The sequence below is a fragment of the Nicotiana sylvestris genome, chromosome 6 (genome assembly GCF_000393655.2).
Source record: "Nicotiana sylvestris chromosome 6, ASM39365v2, whole genome shotgun sequence".
In the NCBI taxonomy this organism is placed as follows: Eukaryota; Viridiplantae; Streptophyta; class Magnoliopsida; order Solanales; family Solanaceae; genus Nicotiana; species Nicotiana sylvestris.
The window spans coordinates 100,628,396-100,653,562 of record NC_091062.1 but is presented as its reverse complement, the minus strand read 5'-3'; the positions used below and the strand labels follow the sequence as shown (position 1 = coordinate 100,653,562).

The window sequence follows — 25,167 nt, the reverse complement described above, 5'->3', positions numbered from 1 at the left end:
TCTACTTTCTAACGAACTTGCAAACTTGCGATTTGGTGATTTCTCATATACACTCAATTACGATGTCCAATTCTTGTTTACAAGTGTTGATTAAGTGTCTGCAAGTGATGATTGAAAGTGATCTGTGCTACTTAGGAACAAATGAGCAGAGAGTTTCAATATATTCTCAATAATATTTATATTATATTTGTCCCCGCAAAATTCTCTAATTTCTAATGTGGGTTCCTGCAACCATTAAATTGTTGCATATTCCGTAGAAGTTTGAAATGAAGCCTTTAGCAGATCTTTCAGTTTTCTCCTCGTGAAAATGCAATAGTTTCTTCTTGAAGTTGACTAATTATATGGCTACAATACTAGCACACCAGATTGGCACTTTGTGACAAGAATGTTGGGATGGCTACTATTTAATTTTATGCCTATATGTAACCTGATCAACTTCTTAAATGTTCAAAACATGAATCTGTAAGTGATTCTTAATTTGTTGATTCTTAATTTGTGTTTATATTTGTTTAATTTTGTATAGATGGCAGAAGAAAGTAGAGTAAATGATGCTGGTTCAAGTGAAAGTTTACCTATTATGGTAGATAGCAACACCAACACCATTGATACTCAAGATACAAAGAAAAGGAAAGTCATGCAACCTAGGTATGATGTTTGGAACCATTTTGATAAATTTGAGGTAAATAGGATTGGTAAAGCACGATGTAAATATTGTAAGCAAGCTTATACTGCTAATTCATCTAAGAATAGAATAACAGGATTGAAGAATCATTTGCTTAGATGCAAAGAATATCCACTTAACATTGTTAAAGATAAAAGTCAAACAAAGATAAATTTTCAATCTTTCCAAAATGATGAAGGATCACTTTGGAAATTTGATCAAGAAGTGGTTAGGAGGGCCTTAATTGAGATGATAGTTACTGGTGAACAACCATTTAGCTTTGTAGAAAATAAAGGCTTTATGAAGTTTATGAGAAAAACTCAACCATTATTTCGTCTTCCTTCTCGTAGAACAATAACAAGGGATTATTATGAAGTTTACGGTGAATTGAAGCAAAATCTAAGAAGGACTTTTAGAGAAGCACAACCAAAAGTTTGTCTCACAACAGACACATGGACTTCATTACAAAGAATAAATTATATGTGTTTGACAGCCCACTTCATTGATAGGGATTGAAAGTTGCATAAAAGAATACTAAATTTTTTCCCTATCACTAGTCATAAGGGTGAAGAGATGGCTAAATCTATTAGGTATTGTTTGCTTGAATGGAAATTAGACAAGGTTTTCACTATTACCATGGACAATGCTTCTTCAAATGATGTCACAGTCAAAGAATTATCTAAACAGTTAGATATGTTGAAAACTAATATGATGAGTGGTAAACATCTTTATGTGAGATGCATGTCTCATATACTAAATCTAATTGTGCAAGATGGTTTGAAAGAACTTGATGTTTATGTGACACGTGTTAGAAATATTGTAAGGTATGTGAGATCTTCGCCTGCAAGGACCTTAAAGTTTAAACATCGTTGTGCACATGTAAAGGTAGAATGTACCAAAATGTTGTGTTTGGATGTTCCTACTAGGTGGAATTTCACCTATTTGATGTTGGATATTGCACAAAACTTTGAAAAGGCCTTTGACAAGTTGCATCTTTTTGATGATAGATTTTCTGCTTATCAATGTTCTCATCTTTGTCAAGATGGTAGTAGTGCAGGTCCTATTGAATCTGATGATTGTGTGAATGTGAGGAATGTGATAGAGTTTCTTAAAAGATTTCACGAGCTAACTAAAAAAGTTTCAGGTTCACGTTATGTCACTTGTAATTCTTATTTTGAGGATGTATCTGAACTTTATTGTCATTTGAAAATGTGTTTAGTTAGTGAGGATGAGCATTTGAGAAATATGGCTGAGCAAATGCAAGAAAAGTTCAAGAAGTATTGGGGTGAGCCTGAAAAGATGAATTAAATGATTTTTATTGCTTCCGTCTTGGATCTACATAACAAATTTGAATATGTTGAGGGAGCACTTGAAGAACTTTTTGGGGAGGAAAAAGGGAAGAAAATAAATGTTGAGGTGTATGCTTATATGAATTCTTTGTTTGGAGAGTATCTAAACAAGTATTCAACCGGATCGTGTCCTCGATCTCCATCTAGTTCTACTTCATCTAACAACACATCTAATACATCTAGTGGGAGTGTTATAAGTGCATCTTTAATAAGGAATAAGCTTCACTTGAAGAAGCAAAAGGAAGACAATGGATGTGGGGGTGCTAAATCGGAGTTGGATAAATATATTAGTGAAGAACAAGAGCCTTTTAGTGAAGAATTTGATATCTTAAGTTGGTGGAAAATAGATGCTCCTAGATTTCCTATTCTTTCGGAGCTGTCTCATGATGTGTTGGCCATTTCAATTTCTAGTGTGGCGTCGGAATACGCATTTAGCACCGGTGGCTGTATTCTTGATTCATTTAGGAGTTCATTGACTCCTAAATGTGTGAAAGCTCTTATTTGTGTTCAAGATTGGCTTAGAGAAGAGAAGAATCCTATTAGTGTTGAAGAACATTTGAAGTATCTTAAGGAACTCGAGCTTGGTAAGCTTTAATATTTTGTGTGTATTTTAGTTCAAAATAATATATCACATTTGTTTATTTGTATGACATATTTGGTCGAAATATCTTTAGATATGGAAAATAATGGAAGCACTACTAGCATTGTTTGATGTATAGTTGCAACTTGCAACTTTAGTGGTAAGTTTAATACTCTATTTGTTTAGTGATATACTTTTGTAGTTTTGTTTTATTATCATCAAAAAATAATATTCTAAACTTATGATTTATATTTTTTTAGGTTCAAGTGCAATCATGCACCGTGCTCCTAAAGTACGCTCTGATATTTGGGAACACTTTGAGGTGAAAGAAGATAACGGAGAAGTTCACAAAGTAGTGTGCAAGCAGTGTGGTCAAGACTATAATGTTAATCCAAAGAGGAATAGAACATCTGGTTTAAGGAAGCATATTAAGTGTTGTCTTGCGCGTCTTCCTGGAATCCATATTTAAGAATTAAGACTAAGTTGATTCGAGACTATTAGTGTAAACTTGAATTGAGGGATGCCCTCTCTGTTTTGCACTTTGTTTATTTGGCTGCTATTGTGTTAGAGACTTAGAGTCTGAGCCTGTTAGACTTATTTGGCTATTGCTTGCTATTGTCTTATCTTAAATGTTGTGTATTTGTGTTTATGGTTTGGCTGTTCAGGTGTTCTTGGCATTGGCAGAGTGTAAAAGTAATTGGCACAATGCAATTGGCTGTTCAGGTGTTCTTGATGTTGCTGTTGCATGTTAGTTACAATTGCAGCTTGGTAGTGTGTAAATGTTTGGCTGTTCAGGTGTTCTACAGATGGTTTGGTTGTTCAGGTGTTCTGTAGATGCTTGTTACATGGCCTGAAATCTGAATGCTAGCCATCTCGTCTAAAGAATGACAAGAATAATTCTGGTTTTTCTTGCTTGGCTGCAGATCTATTAGCTTGGCTACAGATGCTTGTTACATAGCCTGAAGCCTTCAGTCTAATTCTGTTGTGTGCCTGTGTCTGTTTAAGACTGCAGGGCTGAAGGCTATATGTTAAATGTTAGTTACAACTTACAATTTGTCACGACCCAAACCGAAGGGCCGCGACGGGCACCCGGTGCCTTACTCAACTGAGTACCAACGTAACATATCTTTCTTATTATGTTATCATGAGTAAATGAGCCAGAAAACCCGTCATGAGATAACAAGAATAAAACATAAGGGAATACTCAACATATGAAGACCCAACATGATATACAAACTAATATATGTGACATACGGGCCTATAAGGCCGACATGACCATTAGTAAACTCGAAACATAGGCCGACAAGGCCATACAATTATCCATACACCTGACATATGTCTACAAGCCTCTAAGAGTACATAAAATCATAAAGGTCGGGACAGGGCCCCGCCATATCAATCAATACATATCCAAAGCATACTGACCAAATAGGCAACTCCGGAGCAAGTGGAGTGCACCAACACCTTCGCTGAGCTGATAGCCTACTAGGAGGACTGTCAACCTATCAATCGGGACCTGCGGGCATGAAATGCAGCGTCCCCAGGCAAAAGGGACGTCAGTACGAATAAAGTACCGAGTATGTTAGGCAGGAAAGCATAAACAAGAACAGTAATGTAAAGAGAGAGATAGAGGAGATACAACCTGTAACATCTGAGTGCCTCTGGGGGTTACTGATATGAAATGCATAATACATATATATACATAAACTTTTTAAAACATTCTCCTCTGTGGGCATCATCATCATCATATCGTACCCGGCCTCAAAGAGGACTCGGTAAAAGCGTACCCATCATCATAAGGTTCGGTAGAATCGTACCCGGCCACGTGGAGCTCGGTAAACCCAACTGATCAGTGGTTACACAATAGGTGTCGTACCTGGCCGACTATAGTTAGAGTAAAATAGATACTATATATAATGCATGCTAGACTCATGGAATCACCTTCTAAACCTTTTGGAGTGACTTAAGAATACTATGGACATCCATACCCTCAATATGAACCTTAGAAGGATTCAAGGATCATACACACTTTCTTAGAATAATCTTATAAGGAAAGAACAACATGGACAACCTTAGTTGCTAGGAGTAGATCCGTTATGAAGTAGCGTATTCATTTCACTTTAGATCATACCAAAAGAAAGAAGAAAGTGTCTTAACATACCTTAAACCCATTGAGTCCTTAATCACTTCCAAGCAACTCTTCAAACAAGTCAACTCAATCTATCATAGTATAAGGAGATTCAAAATCAGTGCTGAGCAAAGGCTAAGTCTATAACTTAAGCTAGTAGCTCGTTTACATAAATTTTGGCAGCATATCCCTTGTAACAAGAGCCTCCTCCAATACCATATACAAACAACAATGACCAGAGCAATCCATCAATACATAATTATCAATATCAAGACACCATATAACAACAACAAGTCACAACTACATTACGACGAGCAGCAAGCTCCAATTGGAATCCGTATACCGCTTATCAATCCTTATATACTTCTTACTTCAACATAAAAGTATCACTAACATGATAATGAAGTCATTAATAAATGATTCCAGCCTTAAATCATATATTTATAACAACGAAAATAATCCACAACTTCATTTATCCTCAATTAGCAACTTTATTCACTAGTTCATGTCTAGCCCATCCATTTAACTTAATCAATATCAAGATAACCTTAGGCACAAGTAATAACACAATATAAATACCTCCTACAGTATCTTCAAGTCAAAATCCAAGTTATATTCAGTTTACAACAACCCTCAATAGCAATACAACACCATAAAAGTGACTTAAGCTAACCCAAGTATTATCTTGTAGTTTATCATCCTAACAACTTAACCAACATACAATCAAGATTAAGCAAAATTAGTAGGCTGTTATACTCACCTTAGAAAGCAGCAAAAACTTGGAATTTCATCCAAATACTACCCACAATAATCCTCAATGACAACACAACCTCAAAGAGGTGTTGTTCTTCACTATAACTAAGTTTTGATGTTGAAACATGGTGTAATCACTTTGAAATTACTTCAAACCCTTGTGGTATATGTTTCATAGGGTTAGGAGAAGTTTGGAGACGAAATTTAGTTGAAAAATGAGCAAAAATAGGCATTCAAATCGTTTATAAATTGAAGTAGGTCAACCACTGCCTAAGTGGGTCCCATTGGGAGCTGCTTGCGCGGTCTCACAAAAACATGAATATCTCTCTACTCCAATGTTGTATTGACAAACGGTTTAATGAGTTAGAAACTAGACTCGTAGATATTCAATTTGGTAGGTAGAACACCCCATGATTCCAAGTATATTTGGAGAAATTCTCAGATACATTTGACCTAAATTTCAGCATATTTATGAATGTAACTTGTGATGACTTTTGCCAACTCTTGTTCCACAACTTGCTTTCCTTCAAAATGTAGAAAATGATTATCATACGACTAAAATAACTCACATAATAACCTCCTTATCATGTTAAGAACCCTAGTCTCACCCCAAAGTACATGTTATAACATTCCAAACTTGTCGACTTTTGACGAAATTTATTTTCTTCAATTGGTTTAGCTTCTATGATTTCCAACCCTCTTGGTACTCGTTATTCATGATCTTAAATATTTGTAACCTCCAAGGTAACATGATTAACTTACTTTATTTGCTTCCAAATATAATCTCATTTCCGAGCTTACATCAATGAACTTACGACGTACTCTCACGTATGAAAACTTGGGGTGTAACATCTTTCCCCCCTTTGGAACATTCGTCCTCGAATGTTGATTGATGCGCTTATCAGTTTCATAAACTATAGCTCTTACGAATACTTTAATGCTCATCTTTCCATCTAAGCCACTGTTTTGTGAATAAATCTAAACGCTTGGGCATTCCCCCCTTTTAGGCATCTTTGTCACGCCATGACATGTGGTCGGAATAGTTCCAACATCGTAACATTTGCTACCTTATGTCATGCAGTATGTACGACTGTGTCCTTGTATGAGCTCCTAGCGACTCGTATTCTCTTTTTCCTCCATCTTTTAGCCAATCTCTAAGCCTCACTTTATGAACATATACAGAATTATGACAAGCTGTCCCTCTAGGCATCTATAGGTGTACTGATGTCTTTCGCTTGGTACTTTATCGAACTTAAGACTATTTCTATCTCTTGTTTCATAGCCTTGTATATCTATCCTTATGGATTTACTACATCTAGGTAGGTTATACTATACCATAAAACTTACTTCGGTTTATTATTACCGAGGTTTGCTACCCAACTCCAGGTTACTCTCTCGCTGCTTATCCTATATGTATAAATCTAAGTCCTTTAGTGCTTCCTCATTATTATTCATCTAAGAATAACAAACAAATCTCATCTCGAACTTTGGAACTTGTACCCATCTATTGTTTATTCACCTTAATGTTGATCTATAATCTATCACTGATAACTTGCAACCTCTTACGTAATACACTGTCACTAGGGCTCACATCTTATCGGGGAACATATGAAGTGATTTTCCTGATCCACCTAGGGATAATACTACTTCAATAATTGTATTTCATTGCATCCCAACGTGATTCATCTTATGGGGGTATTCTAATCCCGTGCAATTAATAAAATCCCTGTCTCATTAAATCATTACTCAATTTGTCACGACCCAAACCGAAGTGCCGCGACGGGCACCCGGTGCCTTACTCAATCGAGTACCAACGTAACATATCTTTCTTATCATGTTATCATGAGTAAATGAGCCAGAAAACCCGTCATGAGATAACAAGAATAAAACATAAGGGAATACTCAACATATGAAGACCCAACATGATATACAAACTAATATATGTGACATACGGGCCTATAAGGCCGACATGACCATTAGTAAACTCGAAACATAGGCCGACAAGGCCATACAATTATCCATACACCTGACATATGTCTACAAGCCTCTAAGAGTACATAAAATCATAAAGGTCGGGACAGGGCCCCGCCATATCAATCAATACATATCCAAAGCATACTGACCAAATAGGCAACTCCGGAGCAAGTGGAGTGCACCAACACCTTCGCTGAGCTGATAGCCTACTAGGAGGACTGTCAACCTATCAATCGGGACCTGCGGGCATGAAATGCAGCGTCCCCAGGCAAAAGGGACGTCAGTACGAATAAAGTACCGAGTATGTTAGGCAGGAAAGCATAAACAAGAACAGTAATGTAAAGAGAGAGATAGAGGAGATACAACCTGTAACATCTGAGTGCCTCTAGGGGCTATGATATGAAATGCATAATACATATATATACATAAACTTTTTAGAATATTCGCCTCTGTGGGCATCATCATCATCATATCGTACCCGGCCTCAAAGAGGAATCGGTAAAAGCGTACCCGACCATTATAAGGTTCGGTAGAATCGTACCCAGCCACGTGGAGCTCGGTAAACCCAACTGATCAGTGGTTGCACAATAGGTGTCGTACCCGGCCGACTATAGAGCGGCTCGGTAGAGTAAAATAGATAATATATATAATGCATGCTAGACTTATGGAATCACCTTCTAAACCTTTTGGAGTGACTTAAGAACACTATGGACATCCATACCCTCAATATGAACCTTAGTAGGATTCAAGGATCATACACACTTGCTTAGAATAATTTTATAAGGAAAGAACAACATGGACAACCTTAGTTGCTAGGAGTAGATCCGTTATGAAGTAGCGTATTCATTTCACTTTAGATCATGCCAAAAGAAAGAAGAAAGTGCCTTAACATACCTTAAACCCGTTGAGTCCTTAATCACTTCCAAGCAACTCTTCAAACAAGTCAACTCAATCTATCATAGTATAAGGAGATTCAAAATCAGTGCTGAGCAAAGGCTAAGTCTATAACTTAAGCTAGTAGCTCGTTTACGTAAATTTTGGCAGCATCTCCCTTGTAACAAGGGCCTCCTCCAATACCATATACAAACAACAATGACCAGAGCAATCCATCAATACATAATTATCAATATCAAGACACCATATAACAACAACAAGTCACAACTACATTACGACGAGCGGCAAGCTCCGATTGGAATCCGTATACCCCTTATCAATCCTTATAGACTTCTTACTTCAACATAAAAGTATCATTAACATGATAATGAAGTCATTAATCAATGATTCCAGCCTTAAACCATATATTTATAACAACGAAAATAATCCACAACTTCAACTATCCTCAATTAGCAACTTTATTCACTAGTTCATGTCTAGCCCATCCATTTAACTTAATCAACATCAAGATAACCTTAGGCACAAGTAAGAACACAATATAAATACCTCCTACAGTAACTTCAAGTCAAAATCCAAGTTATATTCAGTTTACAACAACCCTCAATAGCAATACAACACCATAAAAGTGACTTAAGCTAACCCAAGTATTATCTTGTAGTTTATCATCCTAACAACTTAACCAACATACAATCAAGATTAAGCAAAATTAGTAGGCTGTTATACTCACCTTATAAAGCAGCAAAAACTTGGAATTTCATCCAAATACTACCCACAATAATCCTCAATGACAACACAACCTCAAAGAGGTGTTGTTCTTCACTATAACTAAGTTTTGATGTTGAAATATGGTGTAATCACTTTGGAATCACTTCAAACCCTTGTGGTATATGTTTCGGAGGGTTAGGAGAAGTTTGGAGACAAATTTTAGTTGAAAAATGAGCAAAAATAGGCGTTCAAATCGTTTATAAATTGAAGTAGGTCAACCACCGCCTAAGTGGGTCCCATTGGGAGCTGCTTGCGCGGTCTCGCGAAAACATGAATATCTCTCTACTCCGATGTTGTATTGACAAACGGTTTAATGAGTTAGAAACTAGACTCGTAGATCTTCAATTTTGTAGATAGAACACCCCATGATTCCAAGTATATTAGGAGAAATTCGCAGATACATTTGACCTAAATTTCTGCAAATTTATGAATGTAACTTGTGATGACTTTTGCCAACTCTTGTTCCACAACTTGCTTGCCTTGAAAATGTAGAAAATGATTATCATACGACTAAAATAACTCATAGAATAACCTCCTTATCATGTTAAGAACCCTAGTCTCACCCCAAAGTACATGTTATAACATTTCAAACTTGTCGACTTTTGACGAAACTTATTTTCTTCAATTGGTTTAGCTTCTAAGATTTCCAACCCTCTTGGTACTCTTTATTCATGATCTTAAATATTTGTAACCTCCAAAGTAACATGATTAACTTACTTTATTTGCTTCTAAATATAATCTCATTTCCGAGCTTACATCAATGACTTACGACGTACTCTCACGTATGAAAACTTGGGGTGTAACACAATTATATGCTTGTTGGTTGTTGCTGTGTGTATGAAGATGGTTGGAGGCTTGCAGCACAATTGTTGCAAAATTCCACTTTGTCCTTAGTTCCTAAATCCTAACAGTGCTATAGTAGCAGCAGTTTGTGTGTTTTTTTAAAAAAATTCATGTTAATGCATTTTTTATGCGTGGTTAATCTGCTTCAATGGCTTAATATTAGTAGTTGACAGCCTTGACACGTCTATATGAAAAAGCAGCTTAATATTGAAGCAGAAATTTCATATTAAAGCAGTATTGAAATTAAATATTGAAGCAGAAATTTCAGTAGTTGACGCGTTTATATTTTAAATTTTACTCATTAATGTATCAAATTGAAACTGTACCGAACCAAAATAAGAAATACCGAAATACACATCGATAAACCGAATACCGAATTACCGAACCGAAGTGCAAAAATACAGAACCCAAATACCGAACGCCCACCCCTACTTCTAACTGGACCTAAATTATTTTAACACTTAACTGAAAACAAAAATGGCATAGAACAGGGACATTTTGCACCTATCGTGAATGCAAAATCAATCAATGAGCCATTTTGTAAGAATCGAACCTATTGATTCAAACTAATATCATCATAGCATGGAATCAAACAACAAGAAATTTACAGGCTAACAAACATTAATGAACCCCAAAAGACAAATTGATCAATCAATGGATGTGACAAAATGCTTAACTAATGAACCCTAAACTACTGATTAGTTATTAATGACTAAAAGCAGAAGGAGACAACAATTATAAATAAAAAAAGAACCTAAAACATGCAATTACAGATAGAACAACCACACGAAGAATCAATCAATGGAAAAGAAAATGAGATGAACAAGAAAAGAGAAGAAAAGAAAAAGATAGAAAGCAATCCAGAAATTACCTATACCGGAGCGGGAAACAAATTGGAATTGAAGAACCTGGCCGGAGTTTGGACTGGCTAGGGCAACAATAAGTCAAACCCACTTGAATCAATTGCTCTCATCGAAAGCAGTTGACTCGTGTAGGTTTGAGCCATTAAATCTTCTGGAATCGACTCAGTAGAATTTTTTAGGTTTTCAGACTTTCGATCTGAAATTGCTCGATTTTGAGGGGCTTTTTGGGCAAACCAGTAGGGTCTTAGGGGTGAGGGGAGTGAGGGGATAGCCTGGTGAACTTTTGGGTTAATTTGGAAAAGTTAGGGTTTTTGACATGAATCTCGAATTTGAAATTCGAGATTTTTGGTGGTGATTTGAGAGGAACAGATCAGAGATGTGGAAATAGGAGGTGACGGGGGTTTTGGGTTGTTAATTTGGAGTGGATTGGAGGTTGTCCGCCCCCATGAGACGATTTTCGGCCGGCGTACCACGGCGGAGACGGTGAGGAGTTGATGGCGGCTAGGGTTTCATGTGTTTAGATGAAAGAGGTGAACTGAAAGGGGGGGATTGGAATTGGGGGGTTTAATTCGGACAGTTAAATAACAAAAGGGAAACCAGTTCCGGGTCGTTGGATTAATGAGATCCAATGGCTGTGATGAGATCACAATAAAATGGGGTCTTTTGGGTTGGTACAGGGATTGGATCGGGTAAAATAGATTTGGGCTTGGGTTTATGGGGCGGATTTGGGTAATTTTGGGCTGGTTTTGGCTAAAACTGGCCTAATTTCGAAATTAACAACTCCTTTTCAATTTAACTCTTTTATCCCTTTTCTTTTCTTTTTCTTTCTTTTCCCCATTTTTTTAATTTAAAATCCTAAATTATCCTAAAATGCAAAATTAAACCAATTACAAAAATTATAAAAATCACTTAATCCTAAGTTAAAAGAGAAAAATCAATAATCTAAAAGGTAAAATGTAAAATGGGCCATTTTTCTGATTTTTATTTTAATAAAACAAATAATTAACCAATTAACCCCTAAAATGTAAAAACAAAAGCTAAATGCAATGCATGGTATTTTTGGTATTTTTCATGATTTTAATAAAAATTAAATGTGCACAAAAACGCAAACAATTAATAAAATTCTACAAAAATTCCTAAAAATGGCAAATAATTGGAATAAATCTATTTTCTTGGGATTTATAGGAGTAGTTCGTAGTGGACAAACACATGTTCACAACTACCCCTCTTTGCTCGGAAACATGAAGGGTTTTTGGGCAAAGATAAAATGAGCAATTACAAGGGGTTTTTGCCCATTTGAAACTCCATGAGAAGCATCTTTTGAAAATGTTTAACCGAACCTTGCTTCGGAGGTTGCCTACATATCCTTGGCTATAAAGGAATCAGGTCAGTGTAGTTCTGGAAGTTTTGGTAGCTGGGACTATCAGTAAACTGTGATTTCACTGCTGTTGCTGCTGTTTCTGCTTGCTGAGCTCCTTATTACACCAAGATGAAAGATGAAAAACTAAACAAGCTAAGCCTATCAACTACGAGTTACAAGATTCCTATCTATAAACTTTCAAATGCTTGATCTTGAGACTTGGATGGTTCTTCCTGCAGACTCTGATTTGAATTTTGATACTCGTTAGCTGCAACCGCTGGTTCGTTCTTCTTTATCTTCTCGGATCAAGGCGGGACGTGCAAAACTTGTGACTTTAATCATATACTGGGCAGTCTGCATCTTTTCTCTACTTCTATACTTAGAGTTCAACTTCTTTTCTTGCTTCTTCTTTTATTTTATTTGGGATGAGACTTCTTCTTTTGGTCATCTCACACCTTGTGCCTCACGGTGAAAACATGTTCAGGCACCAAAGCAAATAAACAAATGAAATTTTCTGCCCCAGTTTTCACTAGAAAAATTTCGTGAGTTATTATAACAAAATCTAAACTATTTCTTTATTGTAAGCAATAAAAGTCAGGATGGTGTATACTTATGAAAAAGAGATTAGGAAGTGGATCCTTATTTTTATAATGAAATCAACTAGGGAGTGGAGACCCTATGTTGGAAAAGAGACTAGGGAGTGGAGACCCTATATCTAAGCTAAAATCAACTAAGTAGTGGAGACCTATGTTGGAAAAGCGACTAGGGAGTGGACACCCTTTGCCTAAAATAAAATCAACTAGGGAGTGGAGACCCTATGTTGGAAAAACGACTAGTGAGTGGAGACGCTATTCCTAAAATAAACTCAACTAGGGAGTGAAGATCCTGTGTTGGAAAAGCGACTAGGGAGTGGAGACCCTATGTTGGAAAAGCAGACTAGGGAGTGGAGACCCTATGTCTAAAATAAAATCAACTAGAGAGTGGAGACCCTACGTTGGAAAAGCAGACTAGGGAGTGGAGACCCTATGCCTAAAATAAAATCAACTAGGGAGTGGAGACCCTATGTTGGAAAAGCGACTAGGGAGTGGAGACCCTATGTTTGAAAAGCGAATAGAGAGTGGAGACCCTATGTCTAAAATAAAATCAACTAGGGAGTGGAGACCCTATGTTGGAAAAGCTACTAGGGAGTGGAGACCTTATGTCTAAAATAAAATCAACTAGGGAATGGAGACCCTATGTTGGAAAAGCGACTAAGGAGTGGAGACCCTATGTCTAAAATAACGTCAACTAGGGAGTGGAGACCCTATGTCGAAAAAGCAGACTAAGGAGTGGAGACCCTATGTCTAAAATAAAATCAACAAGGGAGTGGAAACCCTATGCCTAAAATAAAATCAACTAGGGAGTGGAGACCCTATGTTAGAAAAGCAGACTAGGGAGTGGAGACCCTATGCCTAAAATAAAATCAACTAGGGAGTGGAGACCTAAAATAAAATCAACTAGGGAGTGGAGACCCTATGTCTAAAATAAATTCAATTAGGGAGTGGAGACTCTATGTTGAAAAACAAAACGTAACTAGAGATTGGGGACCTTGTGCTACCATGTTTTCGAGGTTTTTTTTAGCATGAATAAATGCGGCAAGAATTTTGGATGGGACTTCCCTTTATTGGTTATTGCTGCAAAGCTGTTTCTATCCCGTGCACAGTTTCTCTTTGGTTGCACCTGCTTCTTGAAAGGTTGCTTTGGATTGCACCTGTTTCATTTTTTCAAACAAAGAACAATTGTTAGTTTGAAACGGTGGTTGGTTTTGTGGCCTTGATTGTTTTGAGCACTTGATCTCGGCCTAACTCTTTTGATGAAAATCTCTGTTGCTTGCTGGATTTCTGGAAATCGGTCTTTCTTCTAAAACCTCGGGATCTTGACTTTCCAAAATTTCACATGACGGTTCAACCATGTGGGGCTTTGGCCTTTTCATCTTATTTTGCCTTTATGGGCATTTGACTTTGGATTTCTTTCCTTTTCAATAATTTTGAGTTTGGAACATCGGCCATCACGGACAGTTGAGATCTTCTTGATGCACCTGCTGAGGCTGGGTGCTTTTCCTTGAATATGGCTTTTGTTAAGTAGAACCCTGTAAAACCAATCTTGCCATCTTTTCTTTGTACTAGTTTCTAAGAAAGATTGGACCAAAAGGGACTCAAAGAAGAGTAAACAAAGGACAAGATAATGAATTTAACATGAAGTGTCCCTTTCGGGGGAAAGAGAAGGACTTATCTGGAGTGCATGCAGACTTCAATAGACATGACATGCTTCTTGGACTGGATACCCGATTTGCGCAACCATCTAATCTCTCATAAACCCAACATAACTCGTGTCTTACAACTGAGAAACCTTGCCAGGACTTTATCAGTGTCGATGGTTGTAGGGAATTCCTTCTTTTTGGTCAGTGGCGCCCTTTGCGGGTTTTCGCCAATTGACCTCTCTCATTTCTCTTCTTACCATTTCCTTATAGTGCTCTTTGCGAGTTTTCACTAACAAGACTCTCTCATTTTTCAGATTCTCTACTCACCATCGTCTTATGGTGCCCGTGTGGGTTTTCACCAATAAGTCTCTCTCATTTTATTTCTCTCATTTGATTGCATCGGATCCAAGTAGTTGTATCCTCCAATTTTGGGCATCTTTACCAATTGATCGGAAGGATTTGGACAGGATTTGGGATAAAAAGAGTTTGAACTGAATTACAACTTTGGAACTTTCAGGCGAACCATCGCCGAACCATTATAACATCTGCCCCAACTTCACTTTTGGGGGAATTTGGATTTTTGTTTTGGTGTGACTGAACCCCAAAGAGAGGCTGCCTACGTATCCTTTCGGAATCAAGTCGAACGTAGTTCAGAAAACTTTGTTTTTGATATTCTTTTGTTTTTCTTCTATTTTTTTGCTTTCTCTCTTTCTTTTTCCCTTTTTTCATTTTTTCATTTCATTTTCTCTGTCTTTTCTTCTTCTTCTTCTTTTCATTTCATTTTTTCAATTCAATTTCCTTAATAATACTTTCAGGTTCTAAAGAAGGTAATCAAAGAAGAGTAACCGGCTCAAAAGGTTTATAAATAGTTGGTAATATTTGGGTAGCGAGAATAAAAGCCTTCTTCATCCCAACCGGAGAACATTACTGTTATATAATGGATCCAACATAGTACCTTTTGACTGTATTTGCATTGACAGTTGTTTCAGGGACATTTCCTTCGATGTGTCCCAAGTACAACGCACTCTTTTGGCAGTACTATTGTTTTACTGTATGGAGCTTTCCAATTCTAGAACCAATTTTACTTCAGTTGTTCCTGTCACGAGCCATTTCCATAATAGGTCATGATGGCGCCCAACACCATTGCCGGTCAAGCCAATGTAGAAAATATTAAATAAGTTCTCACTTACTTTTACCAAAATAGTTGCAATACTTTCTTAAGTTAAAGTAAAAACCAGCAATGAACAGTAAGGTGCCAAATATAATCATACAACCCATAATACTAGTCTACTAATGTGTGTGCCAAGACCTGATGTCACAAGTTGAGGGCAACTAGTAGAATATACAAAAGAATCAATCTATCCTACTGTCCAAAAATAGAATAGACATCAAAAATAAATAAGAGAGACTCATTCAAGCTACTGAACGGCATGGGAAGGGAAATCAGCTCACCGTAGAAGTCTCGAAATCTGCTCAGGGATGCGCACCCGACTGATAACCAGAGACACCTGCCTCAGATCCTGTACAATTAAGTACATAAGTGTAGTATGAGTACATAAACAATATGTACCCACTATGTATCCAGTCTAAACTCGAAGAAGTAGAGACAAGAGGTCGGCTTGATACTTACTAGGGTCAAATAATATGAGAAAGAGTTTATTCTAAGCATGGATGGCACAATTTATTTACATTTTATGGCAAAGAAGAACAATTCTTTTCCAGATAATATCATGAGTACCCCTTTACATTTCAAGGCATATACGAAGTTTGATCCATAAGAAGCTACCAAGTAAAGCATACGCAAGTAACATCAAGGGTCGTAAGGCCCGATCCTACATAAAAGTAAATTGTGCACTGCCAAGGGTCAAATGACACGAACCATAGATGCATCTATTACCCCGCTCACGAATCACACGTGCGACTTAGTCAAATATAAATAAACTCAACAACAAGCAAACAATAGTATATATCCGGGGAGCAGTTATTCACAGAAATATTCAATTTCTCTTTGAAAGGTCAAGGAAAATAAGATTCCTCGTACTAGTCTCATTCACCTTAATCAACATGATTTATACGAATCTGAATTAAACATCAAGTTACAAGAATATCACATAGAGCATGCTTATGGGTCATAGGCTACCCGAACTTGGCATAATAGTAGCTACGCTCGGACTCTCATCACCTAGTGCGTACGTAGCCCCCGCATATAATAGAAATTTATTCATTTATTACACCTATGGGGACAATTCCCTCTTACAAGGTCAGAAAGGAGACTTACCTCGCTCCAAGTATACTTCCAAATGCCAAGAACGAGCCCAAACTCTCAATTTGGAGCCAAATGATCCAAAACTAGTTAAATGAGGTAGGATCCAGTCAATATAAGCTCACAAGATCGTATTCTAGCTATTTACACAATTTCCCAACCCTCAACACAAGTCCTAAAACCGACCCCAGGCCCACGTGCCCGGATTCCGAAATTTTTCGAAGGAAGTTGCTCTCCATAACCTAAGGATCAATAATATATGATTTCTAATTCATTTCATAACAAATTTCGTGGTTAAATCTATCTTTTGTCAAAACCCTAGGTTTTGCTCTAACCCCTTGATTTTACCTAAATTTTAGTATTTAATCTACCTAATACACAAGTATTAAACTAAGAATAGGTGGGATAAACTTACCTCAAGATGCCAAGTGGAAGTCGCCTCTCAAAAGCTCCCAAAATCGCCAATAAAAAAGTGAAAAGTGGAAAAAAGGGAGTTAGAACCCGTATTAAATGAAGCTCACTACTTTAGCAATTTTCGCATCTGCGGCCAGGGGACCGCATCTGTGGTCCCGCTTCTGCGAGAAATCGGACGCACCTGCGGAACTGGCCAAGCGGGCTACGACCGCTTCTGCGGTCTCGAAGCTGCTTCTGCGGCTGGGGAGCCGCTTTTGCAGTTTTGGCCTGACCTTCCCTGGGCCGCATCTATGATAGGTGGACCGCTTCTGCGGTTATGGCAGAAGGAGATGCTTCAGCACTTCTCACAAATTTCAACTTCACTCGATCCTCGTCCGATTGTCGCTCGAGGCTCCCGTGCCCTGCCCAAACATACCAACAAGTCTGAAATCATGAAACGGACCTACTCGAACCTTCGAAACGCCCGAAACAACGCTGAATCTAAGAATCACCCTTTAAAACCAATTGATTCAAACTTATGAACTTCAAGTTCTTAATTTTCCTCTAACGAGCCAAAACGCCCTTAAACTACTCGGATTGACACCAAATTTTGTAGGCAAGTCTTAAATGTTATTTCGGACCTGTACTAGGCTCCAGAACCAACATACAAGCCCGATACCCATGTGATCAATCATTAATTAGTTTCTTTAAATCCTTAGAATTTCATTTTAACAATTGCTAATAAAAATTCATTACTCGGGCTAGGGACCTCGGAATTCGATTTCAGGCATACGCCCAGGTCCCATATTTTCCTACAGACCCTCTAGGACCGTCAAATCACGAATCCGGGTCCGTTTGCTCGAAATGTTGACCAAAGTCAAACTTAGCCTTTTAAGAAAATCCTTAGGAATCAAATGAGCATATTTCACTTCAAACTCTTACAAATCCCGAACCAACCATCCTCGCAAGTCGTAAATTAGTTAAAACAAGTGTGGGAAGTTTTATTTAAGGGAACGGGGTTATAAAAGGCAAAATGACCGGTCAGGTCGTTACATTCTCCACCTCCTAAACAAGCGTTCATCCTCGAACGGACATAGAAAAGTACCTGAGCTGCTGAATAAATGTGGATATCTGCTCCACATGTCCTCCTCGGACTCCCAGGTTGCCTCATTGACTGGTTGGCCCATCCACTACACCCTCACCACAAAATCCTCTTGGACCTCAACTGGCGATCCTGCCTATCAATAATGGCAACTGGCTCCTCCTCATAACCCAAAATCTCATCCAGCTGAATAGTACTGAAGTCCAACACATAGGACAATTTTGCATGATACTTCCGAAGCATCGATACATGAAAAACCGGATGAACTCCCAATAAGCTGGGGGGCAAAGCGAGCTCGTAAGCAACCTCCCCAACTCGTCTCAACACCTCAAAGGGGCCAATAAACCTAGGGCTCAACTTGCCCTTCTTCCCGAACCTCATAACGCCTTTCATTGGCAAGACTTTCAAGAGAACCTTCTCGCCAACCATGAATGATACATCACGCGCCTTCTGATCCGTGTAGCTCTTCTGTCTGGACTGAGGTGTGCGAAGCCTTTCCTGAATCAACTTTGTCTTGTCCAAGGCATCCTGTACCAAATCTGTACCGTATAACTTAGCCTCACCAAGCTCAAACCACCCGATAGGAGAACGACAACGTCGACCATATAAAGCCTCGTATGGAGCCATCTCTATGCTGGACTGATAGTTGTTGTTGTATGCAAACTCCGCCAAGGGCAAGAACTGATCCCACTGCCCTCCAAAGTCAATCACACATGCTCTGAGCATGTCCTCCAAAATCTGAGTTGTCCGCTCCGACTGCCCGTCGATTTGAGGATGGAATGTTATGCTGAGCTCAACACGTGTCCCCAACTCACTCTGAATAGCTCTCCAGAAATGGGAAGTGAACTGAGGGCTTCTATCTAATATGATGGAAACAGGAACACCGTGCAACCGGACTATCTCCCGAATGTAAATTGAGCATACCTCTCTATTGTATAAGTAGTCGCCACTGGAATGAAGTGGGAAAACTTGGTCAACCTGTCAACAATGACCCATACTGAATCAAACTTCCACAAAGCCCGCGGAAACCCAACTATGAAATCCATGGTAATGCCCTCCCACTTCCACTCTGGTATAGGCATCTGCTAGAGTAGGCCACCCGGCCTCTGGTGTTCATACTTGACCTGCTTGCAATTCAAATACCTAGCCACATACTCCACTATGTCTTTCTTCATCCTCCGCCACCAATAATGCTACCTCAAGTCGTTATACATCTTCGTAGCTCCCGGGTGAATGGAATACCGCGAACTATGTTCTTCCTCTAGAATCCTCTCCCTTAGACCATCAATATTAGGAACACATAGGCAACCCTGGAGTCACAAAACACCATCCTCGCCAATAGAAACCTCCTTGGCACCTCCTTGAAGCACCATCTCTCTAAGAATTGCTAAATGTGGGTCATCGAACTGCCGGGCCTTTATCTGCACCAATAATGAAGACTGAGCAACCACATACACAAGAACTTGGCTGGGCTCTGAAATGTCCAACCTCACAAGTATGTTAGCCAAGGACTGAATGTCCAAAGCTAGTGGCCTCTCCTCTACTGGAATGAATTCCAAGCTACCCATACTCTGCCTTTCTGCTTAGGGCATCTGCGACCACATTTCCATTGCTCGGATGATAAAGAATGGTGATGTCATAATCCTTCAGTAACTCAAGCCACCTGCGCTGCCTCAAATTAAGATCCCTCTGCTTGAAAAAATGCTGTAAGATGCGATGATCAGTATAAACCTCACATGACACCCCATACAGATAATGCATCCATATCTTAAGAGCATGAACAATCACAACCAACTCTAGATCGTGCACAGGATAATTCTTCTCATGAACCTTCAGCTGACGCAAAGCGTATGCAATAACTCGCCCCTCCTACATCAATACACAACCCAAGACAACACGTGAGGCGTTGAAATATACCGTATACATCCCCAAACCGGAAGGCAACACAAGAACTGCTAATGTGGTCAAGGTTGTCTTGAGCTTCTGAAAGCTCTCCTCACAATCATCTGACCAACGGGAAGGAGCACCTTCTGGGTCAATCTAGTCAGAGGTGATGCAATAGATGAAAAACCCTGTACGAATCGTCTGTAATAACCTGCTAGCCCCAGGAAACTCTTGATCTTGGTCACTGAGGTAGGATATGGCCAGCTCTGAACTGCCTCAATCTTCTTGGGATCCACCTTAATACCCTCTCCTGACACAACATGCCCTAAGAATGCCACTGATTCCAGCCAAAACTCGCACTTGGAGAACTTAGCATATAGCTTCTGCTCTCGCAAGGTCTGAAGCACTACTCTCAAATGTTGCTCGTGCTCCCCCAGGCTACGGGAGTATATCAAGATGTCGTCAATGAAGATGATGACAAATGAATCAATATAAGGCATGAATACCCTATTCGTCAAGTCCATGAATGTCGCTGGGGCATTAGTCAAGACAAAGGACATCACCAAAAACTCATAATAGCCATATCTAGTCTGGAATGCAGTCTTCAGAACATCCGAGTCCCAAATATTCAACTGATGGTACCCTGACCTCAAGTCGATCTTAGAGAACATACTAGCACCTTGTAACTGGTCAAACAAATCATCAATACGAGGAAACGGATACCTGTTCTTGATGGTGACTTTGTTCAACTGGCAGTAATCAATGCACATCTGTATAGTCACATCCTTCTTCTTCACAAATAACACTGGCACACCCCAAGGTGATACACTGGGTCTAACAAACCCCTTTGCTAACAACTCCTCAAGTTGCTCCTTCAATTCTTTCAACTCTTTAGGAGCCATATGGTACGGTGGAATAGATATAGGGTGGGTTCCAGGAGCCAAATCAATACAAAAATCAATATCACGGTCTGGTGGCATGACAGGAAGATCAGAAGGAAACACATCAGTGAACTCTCGAACTACTGGAACTTAATCAATCGTTGGATACTCTGCGGTGGTGTCCCGAACATAAGCTAGATAGGCCAAACACCCCTTCTCGACCATTTGCCGAGTCTTTAGAAAAGAAATAACTCGACTAGGTGTATCGACTGTGGAACCCTTCCACTCCAACCTTGGTAACCATGACATCGCTAATGAAATAGTCTTGGCATGGCAATCTAGGATGGCGTGATATGGAGATAACCAATCCATGCCTAGGATGACCTCAAAGTCGATAATGTCAAGCAATAAGATATCCTCTCTAGTCTCAAAACCACAGAATGTGACCACACAGGACTGGTAGATCTGATCCACAACCATAGAATCACCCATAGGAGTAGACACATGAATAGGAGTGCCCAAAGGCTCAGGAGAAATAACCAGGAAACATGCAAATAGAGATGATACATATGAATAAGTAGACCCTAGATCAATTAATACTGAAGCATCTCTACCGCCGACAAAAATAATACCTGTGATGACGGCATCTGAGGCCAATGCATCTGGCCTGGTCGAAAGTGCGTAGAATCTGGCTAGAGCACCCGCTGGCTGGCCTTCACCTGACTGAGCAGTAGCTGGCTGACCTCTCCCTGCCTAACCTCCACCTCTAGGACGACCCCTACCAGTCTGCCCTCCACCTCTAGGTGGCGGGGCAGCCGATGCTGAAATCATAGGTTGTTGACCCTACTGCACTGCCTTGCCACGAAGTCTGGGGAAGGTCATCTTCCTATGACCCGGATCTCCACACTCGTAGCACACTCTCGGTAGCATAGCCTGTTGCCCTGATGTCTGACCTGCTGACCCGAATACCCACTAGAAGAACCCTAGATAGTTGGCGGGCAATATGAACTCTCTAACGCGGCATTAAAGTGGGCACTAGAAGAATCCTGATGACTAGAATACCCACCGGAAGAACCCTGAATAGCTGGTGGGCGGTAAGAACTCTCTGGCATCGCACTAAAATAAGGTCTCATTGGGTACCTCGGGGAGGGGGTGGTGGTGCAGAATACGGGGGTCTGCTGGGCTGACCGCTCTCGAAGTGACCTCTACCCCTAGCTGGGGAACCTCTAAACTCTCCCGAAAACCGGGCCCTCTTGTCCTGCTAAATTTGTTCTCTACCTCTCTGGCGATACCCCTCCATCCTATGAGAAATCTCTACCACCAACTGATACTTAGTACCTATCTCTACCTCTCGGGCCATACTAGCTCGAATACTGGGGTGTAACCCCGCAAAAAATCTCTGCACCCTCTCTGCATCTGTGGAAAGTATTATGAGTGCATAGAAAGATAACTCAGAGAACCTCGCCTCATAATCTGTCACAGACATCTGACCCTGCTCAAGATGCTCAAACTGATACCATAGCTCTTCCCTCTCTGAGGGTGGAATATACCAATCCAAGAATAATTGGGTGAACTAACCCCAAGTGAGGGGAGGAGAACCTGCTGGCCTGCCAAGAACATAGGACTGCCATCATCTCTAGGCCCTGCCCTCCAACTAGAAAGTAGTGAAGTCAACTCCATGCGACTCCAATATCCTCATGTTGTGTAGTCTGTCCCTGCACCTATCAATGAAATTCTGGGCATCCTCATGACGCTCACCCCCAAAGATAGGAGGGTGAAGCCTAGTCCATCTATCCAATAACTTCTGCGGGTCACCGTCCGCAGCTGGTCTGGGCTGGGGCGCCACTGCAGCAACTAGCTAGGCCCCATCTACGGGTAGTGCACCCTGAGTTTGATACACTGGAGCTGCATGTCTAGAGCCTAAGCAGTTGGGGTATGTACTCCCCTTCCTGCCGTGATGTAGCTGGATCCACTGAAAATAAACCAGCCTAAGTCATAGAATCCATGAATCGTAGCATACGGCCCATGACCTCCTAAAAACCCGGTGTTGTCAGGATCTACTGGTGGTACTACTGGGATAACTCTGGGACGCCATCGTCCCTTACCTCGGGCCAGTGCCCTCCCCCTGGCCTCTTCCTTAGCCTCTCGCAATGGGGGGAGCAGCTCCTCCCGAGTCTGGAACATCAGTCGTGCGTGTCCTCACCATCTGTGAGAGAATAGAAGATGGAAATTTAGTATACCAACCACTACACGATAGAGATGAATAAAGAGTTGTTTTCCTAACATCCTATAGCCTCTCTAAGATAAATATAGATGTCTCTGTAACGATCCTCAAGACTCTATTAGGTTTGCCCATGACTTGTGAGACCTACGTGAACCTAGTGCTCTAATACAATATTGTCATGACCCATTTCCATAATAGGTCATGATGGCACCCAAAACCATTGTCGGGCAAGCCAACACGGAAAATACTAAATAAGTTCTCACTTACTTTTACCAAAATATTTGCAATAATTTCTCAAGTTAAAGTAAAAACCAGCAATGAATAGTAAGGTGCCAAAAATAATCATACAACCCAAAATACTAGTCTACTAATGTGTGTGCCAAAGAGCTGGTGTCACAAGTTGTGGGCAACTAGTAAAATATACAAAAGAATCAATCAATCCTACTGTCCGGAACAGAATAGACAACAAAAATAAATAAAAAATACCCCTTCAAGCTGTTGAACGGCATGGGAAGGGAAAACAACTCACCGTAGAAGTCTTAAAATCTGCTCAGGGATGCACACCAAATTGATAGCCAGAGGCACCTGCCTCAGATCCTGTACAATTAAGTACATAAGAGTAGTATGAGTACATAAATAATATGTAACCAGTAAGCATCCCGTCTAATCTCGAAGAAGTGGGGACAAGAGGTCGATTTGATACTTACTAGGGTCAAATAAAATGCGAAAGAATTTATTCTAAACATGGATGGCACAATTTATTTACATTTTATGGAAAGTAATAACAGTTCTGTTCCAGATAATATCATGAGTACCTCTTTACATTTCAAGGCATATACGAAGTTCAATCCATAGGAAGCTACCAAGTAAAGCATGCGCAAGTAACACTGAGAGTCGTACGGCCCGATCCAACATAAAAGTAAATTGTGCACTGTCGAGGGTCGAATGGCATGAACCATAGATGCATCTATTACCCCGCTCGCAAATCACACGTGCGACTTAGTCAAATATAAATAAACTCAACAACAAGCAGACAGTAGGTTATATCTGGGGAGCAGTTATTCACAGAAATATTCAATTTCTCTTTGAAAGGTCAAGGAAAATAAGATTCCTCTTACTAGTTTTATTCACCTTAATCAACATGATTTACACGAATCCAAATTAAACATCAAGTTACAAGAATATCACATAGAGCATGCTTATGGATCCTAGGCTACCCGGACTTGGCATAATAGTATCTACGCACGGATTCTCGTCACCTAGTGCATACGTAGCCCCCGAATATAATAGCAATTTATTCAATTATTACACCTATGGGGACAATTTCATCTTACAAGGTTAGAAAGGAGACTTACCTCGCTCCAAGTATACTTCCAAATGCCAAGAACGAGCCCAAACTCTCAATTTGGAGTCAAACAATCTGAAACTAGTTAAATAAGGTAGGAACTAGTCAATATAAGCTCACAAGATTGTATTCTAGCTATTTACGCAAGTTCCCAACCCTCAAAACAAGTTTCCTAAAATTCCACCCCGGGCCCATGTGCCCGGATTCCGAAATTTTTCGAAGGAAGTTGCTCTCTATAACCTAAGGATCAATAATATATGATTTCTAATTCATTTCATAAGAAATTTTGTGGTTAAATCTATCTTTTGTCAAAACCCTAGGTTTTGCTCTAACCCCTTGATTTTACCTAAATTCTAGTGTTTAATCTACCTAATACACCAGTATTAAACTAAGAATAGGTGGGATAAACTTAACTCAAGATGCTAAGCGGAAGTCTCCTCTCAAAAGCTCCCAAAATCGCCAATGGAAGAGTGAAAAGTGGCAAAAAGGGACTTAGAACCCGTATTAAATGAAGCTCACTGCTTCAGCGATTTCCGGATCTACGGTCCCGCTTCTGCGTGAAATCGGACGCACCTGCGGAACCGGCCAAGCGGGCTGCAACTGCTTCTGTGGTCATAAAGCCGCTTCTGCAGTTTTGGCCTGGCCTTCCCTGGGTAGCATCTGCGA

At 39.7% G+C, this 25,167-nt stretch overlaps 1 protein-coding gene across 1 annotated transcript; it reads left to right on the top strand.

The window, feature by feature from the left end:
- The first annotated feature begins 523 nt into the window (after positions 1-523).
- Positions 524-1,177, top strand: LOC138871024 (zinc finger BED domain-containing protein DAYSLEEPER-like). The gene has a single exon (XM_070148873.1). It carries the CDS (start codon positions 524-526, stop codon positions 1,175-1,177), a length of 654 nt encoding a protein of 217 aa, XP_070004974.1.
- Positions 1,178-25,167: the final 23,990 nt, after the last annotated feature.

Bases quoted from the DNA above. Each gene is read 5' to 3' on its own strand.
- LOC138871024 (XM_070148873.1), top strand. From the start codon at position 524: ATGGCAGAAGAAAGTAGAGTAAATGATGCTGGTTCAAGTGAAAGTTTA.